The 11,231-nt window shown below is 45.2% G+C and overlaps 1 protein-coding gene across 1 annotated transcript; it reads right to left on the bottom strand.

Annotated features, from left to right (window-relative positions):
• Positions 1-826: 826 nt before the first annotated feature.
• On the bottom strand, positions 827-1,765 carry LOC137816022 (uncharacterized). Its single transcript, XM_068619124.1, has 2 exons — positions 1,351-1,765; positions 827-1,044 (listed from the first exon to the last, which is right to left on the bottom strand). The coding sequence occupies exons 1-2, from the start codon at positions 1,763-1,765 to the stop codon at positions 827-829; spliced, it is 633 nt and encodes a 210-aa protein (XP_068475225.1).
• Positions 1,766-11,231: the final 9,466 nt, after the last annotated feature.

The following is an 11,231-nucleotide window of genomic DNA, read 5'->3' as shown; positions in this document are numbered from 1 at the left end:
CCACGAAATACACCGGTCGTTCTTCTGCTTGTATCTCTTGCACAAGGACCGAACTTACTGCTTCGCTAGAGACAGCCAGATAGACTATGATAGGCTCTCGTGTGTTTGGTTTTTGGATGACCGGTGGAGAAGCTAAAAATGCCTTTAGTCGGAGGAAGTTTTGCTTGCATTCGGACGTCCATTCAAATTTGGTTGTCTTTTTTAGCAGTTTAATGATGGGCCTCATTCGTTCGGCAAGTTTAGGTACGAAACGAGACAGAGAGGTAAAACGACCGATGAGTCGTTGGATCTCTTTAAGACTGCTGGGACTCCGCATTTCTGCGATGGCTTTACACTTTTCAGGATTTGCCTCTATGCCCCGGTGAGTGAGCATGAATCCTAAGAATTTTCCTCCTTCTACGCCGAACGCGCATTTCTCAGGATTTAGACGCATATGGTATTTGCGCAAAGCTTGAAAGACTTCTTTCAAATCTGAAATGTGTTGGTCACAGGAGTTCGACTTAACCACGATATCATCGACGTATACTTCGACATTCTGTCCGATCATGTCATGGAAGACATGGTCCATCAAGCACTGGTAAGTGGCTCCAGCGTTTTTCAGGCCGAACGGCATAACCTCATAATAAAAATTGTTAGAGTCTATGCGAAAGGCTGTTTTCTCCTTGTCTTTCGGGTGCATCTGGATTTGATTATATCCGGAATATGCGTCTAAAAAGCTGAGTATCTGATGGCCGGCCGCTCCGTCTACTAGCCGATCGATAGTCGGCAATGGGTATGAATCTTTCGGACAAGCTTTGTTAAGGTCCGTGTAGTCGACACACATTCGTCACTTTCCATTTGCCTTTTTAACCATTACCACATTGGCTAACCACGTGGTGTAATGGGCCTCTTGAATAAAGCCAGCTTGTACAAGCTTTTCGGTTTCCTCCCGGGCGGCTTTACGTCGTTCCTCCCCCAACTTCCTTTTCTTCTGGGAGACCGGCCTAGCTTCTTCGTACACGGATAGACGATGAGTAATAACATCGGGTTTCACCCCGGGCATATCTGCAGCAGTCCAGGCGAATAGGTCAACGTTTTTCATCAATGTTCTATTGATCAAATCTCGGTCGTTCGGCTTGAGGGAAGTGCCCATGTAAGTTTTGCGGTCTTAATCCCGGAGGAATATAGGTTGTAAGTCCTCGTCTACTTCCATACGAGGGCCGTCCAATCGAGGATCTAGGTCCACAAGGGCCACCAAGTGCCTTCGGGAGCTCACTCTTCTGGGGCGCCTCTCTGGCGACCGACCTCTTCTCTCTGGGGAGCGATCGGCCGTTGTCTTATATAATCGTCGGGTCAGCTCGACTTTCAGACTGGCCACGTAGCATTCTCGTGTTGTCTTCTGGTCTACGTGCACCGTTGCAATATCTCCATTCACGGAAGGGAACTTCATAGCCAAATGAGGAGTGGAAACGATAGCCTTTAACCTGTTTATGGAGGGACGACCGAGGAGTATATTGTAGGACGTATTAGCATTGACCAACAAATATCGGACATTGATGGTTTTGCTGAGATAATCATCACCAAAAGTGGTGAATAGGTCAATATACCCTCTAGTATCTACTCGTTCCCCTGAAAACCCGACTATCTGTTCGTCGTAAGGCTGTATCTCCGATTCTGAAATATTCATTTTCTTAAAGGTTTCACAGTACAAGATATCGACCGAGCTTCCTTGGTCGACAAGGACTTTAGCAATTGCGAACTTATCTATCTCCACCGTAATGACCATGGGGTCATCCTGAGCGGGATCAATTGCGGTGAAGTCTGCGTCCGTGAAGGTGATAGGTGGGATATGCGGTCGGCGATGTACAGATGCCGAATGAACGGACTGAATAGCCCTTAAATGTCTCTTCCTGGCTGAATTAGAACATCCTCCTCCTGCGAATCCGCCCGCAATGTAATTGATTTCTTGAGGAGGAGCGTCGAGCGACACAGGTCCGACAATTGTGTTAATGACTTCTCAAACTTTCTGTTTAGTTCGGCTTCTGCGATCTGGGCTTTCACTTCGAGGCCTTGTCCGTCTGACCGGACTTTCACTCCTTCTTCTTCGGTTCGTGCGATTTCGATCGTTTCGGTCGTCTCGTCGCCCAGATCGTGCTCTGTCCTTAGTGAAGTCCTCATCACGTTGGGGTGACCGCGGTGTAGGTGCCACTGTTTTCACAAACTTGTGGAGGTGGCCGGCCTGGACGAGTTCTTCTATCTTATCCTTCAACGCCTGACAGCCTTCGGTTGAATGGCCGTAATTACGGTGATACTGACAACGCTTAGCTGTATCCGCGTTGGGAGGTGTTTGTGCTTGCTTTAACGTCGGGATTAAGTCAGTTTTTAAGGCTTCGTCCAGTACCTTCCCTATAGGTACAGTCAGCGGGGTATAGCTATGGAAATGGGGGCCTTTGTTCTGGAAACGAGGCCCTCGTTCGTTCGTCTTCGGATGGATGCGGACGTCTCTATTTCTCTCCATATTTTCCACCAGTGTCTTCCTGTGATACTCTATGTGCTATTCTATCTGCATGAATTTGGTGGCTCTGGTCCTTAATTCATCCATATTATGCGGCGGTCGCTTTATCAAGCTATCGGTGAATCGACCTGGGAGTATGGCCGAGATCAGGTGATGCATTGCAATCTCAGGGTTTAAATTCCTGATCCCCATACACACCCTGCTGAACCTATCCATGAAGGTTCTTAATGATTCTCCCCATTCTTGCCTGACGTGGAGGAGAGACATGGAGGACGTGCGATGGGGCCTGCTAGTGGTGTATTAAGTGATAAATTTTGTCTCCAACATTTCAAAGTTGTCCACGGAGTTTGGTGGGAGTTCGGTAAACCATCCGAGAGGTCCTTCTTTGAGTGAAGTGGGAAATACCTTACACCATACCGTGTGTTCCACAGTGTACAGCGTCATTTGCGTCCTGAAAATGTTCAGGTGTTCGTCTGGATCAATGGAGCCATCGTATAGTTTCATCGTTAAACCCCTCCATTTGTCAGGGAGAGGTGTTGCGATGATATCGTCCGTAAAGGGATGACCTCTTGGATTTGCCGACCTGCGGAATACGACACTTTTGACACTTTGATGAGTGTGCTGTGTGGGTGAAGTGTGACGGACTACCTGGGTCTGAGTTTGCGGGGTGGTCATCTTTGTTCCATATGGATGAGGGGGTGGAGTTGGAGCGTGGGAATGTCCTTCCCTCTCAGAGTCTTCGAGTTTTCGGAGCAACCTGTTGTTTTGTTCTTTCAGTTGAGTCATTTCTTCTGCTTGTTGGCGCCGTTCTTCCTCATAGCGTATCTGGTCTGCAGTCCCTTTCTTTAGTAGTTCCTGCATTTGGGCTTGGAGAATTTGTAACACCGCCATTTGACTTTCCGTAGAGTTGTTGTTATCTGTTGTAGACACCATCGTTGCCGAAATCCTTGTGGGGGGCCAGAGATTATTCGGGCCCCACGGTGGGCGCCAATTGTACCTGTGTGGACGTCAGGGCCAGAGTGATGTTGTTCCATGTCAGTACCTAGTTGTTGTTGTCCAGCAGTTGCTTAATTCTTCTAGTCCTTTCTCCTATGCGCGTATGCACGTCCGGTCGGCGGGGGTACCTGCGATTGTACTCCGACGCTCAAGTCAGTGCTCTTCCTTTCTCAGTGTTTTAGATAGATTAAAAACGTACCTTTTCCCCCTCTAGAGATCCTTCTCTTATCCCCTTCTTGGGCCTTGGTTCGTGTAGGTCCAGTAGGCAGTTGCTGAAGACATGCATAGTGGTCTGCATAGTGGTCTCTGGGTCGTGGGTAGTGGCTTCCTGATATTAAGGGATTGCTGGTGAAAATGTCTTTGACCCATTCAAATACAGCCACGTAATTTATTTCATTTATATTGTTTAATGTGCATATTCGGTCGTACGGCGCCTACCGGTTGGAAGGAGTTTTTAATTCTTTAGTTTCGTGGGATGTTAGCTTCGTGGTCAAAGACAAGATTGTTTGGGTTAGGTGCAGAGGTATTCCACTGGCACTTTGGAGCAGTGAGTGTTTTGAAAGAATTGGGAACCATGTAGGAACTTTTGTGGAGGTTGTTGAGGCATGTGTGGCAAAGGAAGTCTTAAAGTACGTTCGTTTGTGTGTCAGAATACCATTGGGAGGTGAGCAATATTGGGTGAAGCGGGTTCGGATCAATGATACTCTGTGCCAGATTTCCATAGAAGAAGAAAGTGTCCTTTCGGATTCTGTGCTGCAGTGCATCCATAATATTTGGGGTGCGTCTTGAAAGGGTGACTCTAAGGCTGGTTCAGGTTTTAATGTCGGTGATGCATTTCTTGAGTTTGAGTGCTCTGATTATGGAGAAGGGAAAGAGGTGAAGGGAATTGAGGAAGCGTTAGGGTGCTTTGGTCATGAGCAGTAGCGATATCTTGGCTAGTATGGAAAAGCTTAAATGGTGCATTGGGAACAAAAGAAAAGGGTAGTTATTGTAGTGGAGATGTATCAGATGGAAAGTCTTATGGCCACCTAGGCATTAATGAGACTTTTATGAGCCAGAAATAGGAGTGGTCTGATGACCTAATTTGTATTGGGCCAATTCAGGCCCACCTGCGCAAATGGAGTTGGGTGAGTCAAACAACTGGAATTTGACTTAGGGTTGACGTGGCAGAGCACTCAGGATTATCCGCACAAAGAGAGGTGCATGCCAACGTTGATGATCATGGTTCACTTCCAGCGGACATGGCAGAGCCATGCGGCGGTGCTAATGGTTGCGAGCGCACAATTAGGCGTTGCGGAGGGTCAGAGCGGCGTCTCTACTGCTTGCGGTTCACATCCAGAGCAGGCGATGACACTTTCTGGAGATATCACACCGCATGCGTATCATGGAGGCGTTGGCGGTTTCTCCACTTTGTTGGAGTTGACGGCCGATGACGAGGTGGAGGCGGTTGGAGGCATGGCGTCCAACATTGTCTACAATGGGGGGGATGCATGGGTTGATTGGGTGCGCAACGTTGCTTTGCTGCTCTCTCCGATTCAATTTTTTGTGAGCGAGCTTTGTTGGTTTCGGTAGCCCCTTGCACTACCTTAAGCCAGAAGCACTGCATAGTATGACATCCCCATGGCAGTTCACCATTTGGGGAATGCACATCATTGGTCCCTTCACCCCGGGGAAGGGGCAGGCAAAATTTCTCCTAGTTGGAGTCGACTACTTCACCAAATGGATCGAGGCCGAACCACTCGCATCCATCTTGGCCAAGAACGTGCAAAACATTTTATGGCGAAGTATTGTATGTCGATTCGGAGTGTCGCACACTATAATAACTGATAACGGTCGACAGTTCATCGATCGAGGACTACAGTCTTTCTACGAGGACCTCGGTATCAAGTCAATAACCAGCTCGATTGAGCATCCCCAGACCAACGAGCAAGCTAAAGCTGCAAGGTCATCCTGAACAAGTTTAAGAAGCGGCTAGGCAAAGCGAATGGCCGATGGACCGAGGAGTTGCTAGAAATCCTGTAGGCATATCGCTGCACCCCCAGACGTTCGCACAAGAAACACCCTACAACCTAACGTACGAAGTCAAAGCTATGATCCTGGTCGAGGTAGGTGAGCCTGCCATCCGAAGGCAACTATTTGATCTGACTCTGAATCAGGAGTGTCTTTCGGTCGGCCTAGATCTACTAAACGAGCTCTGCGACAAGAGAAAAATTGGAGAGATCGTGTGCTAACTTTGAGCGGCAAGGCGATACAATACAAAGGTACGACCGAGGAGCTTTCAGAAGGGAGATCTTGTATGGAGAATGAGAAACGAAGCAAGGAAGAATGATGGCAAGTTCTCATCCAATTGGGAAGGCCCTTTCCGGGTCCGAGAGGTTGCAGTTGGGGGACGTACCACTTAGAGTGGCTATCAGAAAAAAATTATATCGAGAACGTGGAATGCCACACACCTCAAATTTTATTATAGTTAAACAAACAATAAAACTTACGCACCTTTTCCTCACCCGACCATTTTTTCCCTAAGGAGAGTTTTCAGTCAAACAGGTTTTAATGAGGCGTTTCTCTTCAATTTTGGGCAATTTTAACTCAAATTCATGCATCTTTCAAATGCTCAGTTCGGTCAAAGATGTAGCCCTAACTGGTATACCCTAACGATACCTAGAAAACTTGGTTCGGTCAAGGATGTAGCTCTAATCGGAATACCCTACCGATACCTAAAAGACTTGGTTCAGTCAATGACATAGCCCTAACCGACATACCCTGCCAATACCTAGAAGACTTGATTTGGTCAAGGATGTAGCCTTAACCGACATACCCTACCAGTACCTAGAAGGCTCGGTTCGATCAAGGACGTAGCCTTAACCGACATACCCTGCCGCCACCATAAAAACTTGGTGTAGTTAAGGACGTAGCTTTAACTGGCATACCCTACCCATACTTTGAAGCCTTGGTTCGGCCAAGGACGTAGTCTTAACCGACATACCCTGTCGAAACCTTGAACCATCCACAATAAAAGCAATCAGACCAATTACTTAACTTGTTCAATTTATTTGCTCAATTAAGTTACTCTGACTGATTACTTTACTTGTTCAATTAAGTTACCTCGACCGATTACTTAACTTGTTAAATTTATTTGTTCAAATAAGATAGCATATATGAAGGAACGACTGATTCATTAAAAAGCAAACAAGAAGGAGGTCACACCCCGACCTCAAAGGATAAGCAGTAAAGGGCCACATCCTGACTGAAGGAAATAAAAAAACTAAAGCCTAAGACTCATTGGTCTTCGTCTTCAGCACCCTCGGTTGGCACAGGTTGAGTTGCACTCTTCAAGGCCTGCACCTCACTGCTCGACAAGATCTGACCCTCAAACTTGTCCATATTGTGGTCAAAGTCGCCAGATGGTGGTGGAACATTGTAGAAGACGTTGGCCTGGCGAACGACCTGGTGGACGGCCTGAAAGAAGCTTTGGCTCAGTATTACCAAAGTATCATCTATATTTTTATCCAAGTCCGCCTCGACCACCTCCTTCTTGGCCCGCAACTCAGAGTACTTGGTCTCTAGCACCGAGTTCCTTCTGCTAGCCTCCTCCAAGGCATTCTTCAGTTGGGCGATCTTAACCGCCCTTTCCTGATCCCTCCGCTCGACCTTCCGTGATCTCCTGCTCGACAATCTCCTTAACGAGTCTCTCCTCATAGGCGGTGTTCACCTCAAGAGATTTCCTCAAGTTTCCCGAAGTCTTGGCCAACTTGTGCTCGAGCCGAGAGATCTCCTCTACTCGGTGGCCCCGGACGTCCTTACCTAGCCAGGCCAAGACAAGCCCTCGGCAGATCATGTCGATACTGCCTTGGATCAAGTCGTCATCGGGGACATCCCGAATCAGCTCCTGCATGGACGGGGTCAGACCGATCTTGACCCCTTTGACAAATTACAAGTCACCTCCAGTACCGATAGGGGCAACCTCGAGAACTATGGGTAGGCTCGATAACGGTAGGAGGGATGGGTCGATTGAAGTCATCGGTCGGCGAAGAGTCGATGTTGATGGGGGAGTGGCACGGAGGAGGGGGTGTCGGCATTGTGCCCGGGAGCAGGTAGTCATCGCTATGTTACCCCCCTCCCTCAGCCTTTTCTTGCTCTTGTCGGAGGGACTGGCACGAGCAACCGACGACCTGCTAGCAGCCAAGGCCTCCATGCTCGGACGACCTCTCCTTTGTGCAACCCTCTCCTTGAAGGCATCGATCAGGTTGTTGGACTAAGGAACTTCCTCTTTCATGATTTCTGCATCAATAAGAAAAGCATTAGTTGAATACTTGATATCCGATCAAGGTTAAAGAAAATTAGCATACCCTTAAAGGTCGCTCAGTGGTGTGACGACGCATACACAGTCAGCAGTTTCCGTGTAGGTAGTTTTCGTGGGAGCTTATCAAAGATAGAGAAAATCTCTTGCTCCTCGACACTCGGGGTCGGACGAGGTCATTCCTTGAACTTTAGAGGCTTCCCAGTTCAAAACATAGGAAACCTCGACCGACCACCTTCATCAAAGTAATACGGCATGCCCTCCGGTCGGATAAAAACCTTGAAAAAAATTTCTTTGAAGTTTTTGTACGATGTGGTGTATAAGCTGAACAAAATATTACCCGCCCGACTGATCAGCGAATGCCAGATAACAGGCTCGGACGGGTGGGAAGTATAAAAACTTAAAAAAGATGAAAGGGAAGGATACAGGTGACAAATGTCACATATCAGGCGGAAGTCCTGGATGGACACCCAAGTATTCGGGTGAAGCTGTGAAGGAGCCATGTTGAGCGCCTAAAGGACGCCCATTATGAAATTATCAAAAGGTAAGGAAATGTGTCAGTTTTTGAATAAACAAGAATACATATAGAAGAAAGGTGGCTCAATAGGAGATCGATCCAGACATATAGTCTCGGTCGGCAAGCAAGGTTCAACGGTCAGAAGATCAAGGCTAGCATCTGCCTTCAAAATTGGGACCCTTTCCAAAAATTTTGAAACAGAGATCCCGATCCTAAAGGCAGAGGTGATCATAGTCACCTTAGGATCCACCCAATCAAGCTCCAGAAGGGAGATGACTTGATCAAGGGAACCTGACCCGTTGACAACACATCCTGGGTCGTCCCCCCTAGCCACATTCTCCACAGGATACAACACTTGGATTGCACCGATCAAGATAGGCTTGGTTGTGGAGGAGTTGAAAGAAAAAGATGAAAAGGACGAAAAAGACGAAGGACTCAAAGGACAAGGAGAAGGGGGATCCAAAGAAGAAGAGGTAAGACGAGACAAAGAATTCATAACTAACATTTTAAAAGACGAAGAAAGCAACTCATGAGGACGAGGAATGTTTGGGTCTCGGAGCAAAGATCAGAATAGTAGTGCAGTGTCTCAACACTGTTGGGACCACTATTTATAGCCCTTGAGGGTCTCGGGAATTAAGTGTCACAACAATCTCAACCGTTAGATCTCCCTCGATCCAACGGTCTTCATCGATTGACGCTAATAAACCCATCATTAATGCATATCATATCATCCGTTCATGCGCCGTCAGACGTTACGTCAGGCATTGGGAAGCCTAGTCGTCACGTCGTACCTTGGAAAGCCCGACCGTTACATTACTCTCAAAGACTGTTCAGATTAATCATCATTGAGCCTAGGAGAAAGTGTACCGGTGAAGGCCGTACAACTAATCACATATCTCGGTCTCCATCGCTAGGCCGACCGATGCTAAGGTCCCCATCAATTGACCTGTTAGAAAAGATGGCTTTAAACTAGAGGGGGGTGAATTGTTTAAAGGGGTTTTCGCAAACTTTTCAAAGCTAGAATGAACTTATTTCAGAAACCAATTGATTCAGCAATTCAGTTAGCCAAAATAGCAAGCAAAACTGTAATACTAGAAAAAACAATCGGTTGTTTCTTCGAAACAATCGGTTGTTTATACCAGCAAACAACAAACAAACTGAATTTAAAGAGTTAGGGATAGAGAGATTGTACACAGTTGTTTATACTGGTTCACTCCAAACTAGAGCTACATCCAGTCTTCTCAGAAACCCTGAGGATATCCACTAAGCAATCACCACTTGATCACTTACACCACAACCAAGAGAATGACCTTGAACACCTCAAGAAACACACTCTCCTTGGCCAACACTAAGATTGTTGATCTTGAACACCTCAAGAACACACATCCATTCTCAGCAAAAACACACAAACGAATTGTTCAGCAATTTACAAAGATTACACTTGTTACAGATGAATATCTGAAATCAATACAAGCAGAATCCTATTCAGCACCTTGATCAATCTCTCAACTCTTAAGCAATCTCAGAACTCTTTGAAAAACTCTTAGATCAAAACTTTGTTTCAAGATTCTTAAAACATAAAAACAGTTTTTCAAAATATATCTAAGAATATAGTTTGTTATCAAATCTTAACAAACTCTTAATTGCATTTAAAACAGATTGGTCAAAGCATTTAATGATTGGAGCGTATTCAGTTAAAGCATTTAAAGCTCAGTCAAAGAAAACAATTTTTCTGTTATGGTTTTAAAACAAACAATCGATTGTCTCCTCGAATCAATCGGTTGTTTTGTTACTTAACAAAATTCACCATTCAAAAAACAGTTTTCAAACTTTCTCAAAACACCTAAGTGTAAACAATCGGTTGTTTCGACAAAACAATCGGTTGTTTCAACTTAGTTTGAAAAACATTTTGCTTTGATAAAATTGAGATGTTAATTGCTTTGAGATTTAATCTAAGGGTTGATTACAACATTGAACTATCCCAGAACAAGGCTTAAACCAGCACAGCAGCATCAAGCAAAGCAGAGGCTTCATCATCCTTCAAAGGATTGGATTCTTCAAAACATTGAACACCACATGGTTCAACAATCTCCCCCTATTTGATGAAGACAAATCCTTGATGCTTGTGTTGTTCTTTGATTAAATTTGAAGCAATTCCTGCAAAAGAACTTTGAGCAATATATTGAACTTCTGATATTCTGTTAGTATACAGATTAACAATTAAAGCTTAAACATCTAATATCAGAACCAAATAACATCACTCAAACTGTTTTTAACAACTTGAAAAACAGAAACTTAAAACAAATTGGAAACACAACATATATCTCCCCCTATTTGTCTTCACAAATAGACAAAGATAAGAGATAAAATAAAACATTGTTCCCATTACATCAGAAATAAACCAGCAACAGCAGAAGGAAAGAAATTTTAAAACCAGAAAAGAGAACAGCAAAAAACAATCGATTGTTTTGATGACCAATCGGTTGTTTTTCTTTCAATCTTCTTCATCAGCAAACTGAAGATTAAAGATTTGATTCTGGACAGCTTCAATCTGTTCGTCCAGAGTCATAAACCTTGCATCCATGTTGTCAATCCTCTAAAAGTTGCTAACACACAGATCATGAAGGCTTCTTTGATTTTCAGCAAAGCTATCTAGCCTATTCACCATGAGTCTTTCAAAAGGAGACATGGTTTGCATTCTTTCTCCTTGATGTTCAGCATCAGCACTAGGACCTGCATCTTGAAAATCTTCAGCTGGATCTTCATTTTGAACATCCATGTCAGCAGGTTCATCTTGTTCAAGATGAGCAACACCACTAGAAGATGTAGCATGACCACCATCCTTACTTATCCACTTTCCACCTATTTTTGTAAAGCCCATCTTGCTGAGTGATCCATTGTTCAACTCTTGAGTTGACTTGACCAGC

The sequence above is a fragment of the Phaseolus vulgaris genome, chromosome 1, assembly GCF_000499845.2.
Source record: "Phaseolus vulgaris cultivar G19833 chromosome 1, P. vulgaris v2.0, whole genome shotgun sequence".
Lineage (NCBI taxonomy): Eukaryota > Viridiplantae > Streptophyta > Magnoliopsida > Fabales > Fabaceae > Phaseolus > Phaseolus vulgaris.
Note: the sequence above shows the minus strand (reverse complement) of the source record. Positions and strands in the feature narration are given on the sequence as shown.

Coding starts and splice junctions, on each gene's coding strand:
- LOC137816022 (XM_068619124.1), bottom strand. CDS start 1,765: ATGGTCATTACGGTGGAGATAGATAAGTTCGCAATTGCTAAAGTCCTT. Junction 1,045..1,350: donor ACGAGAATGCTACGTGGCCA/GTCTGAAAGTCG, acceptor GGACTGCTGCAG/ATATGCCCGGGGTGAAACCC.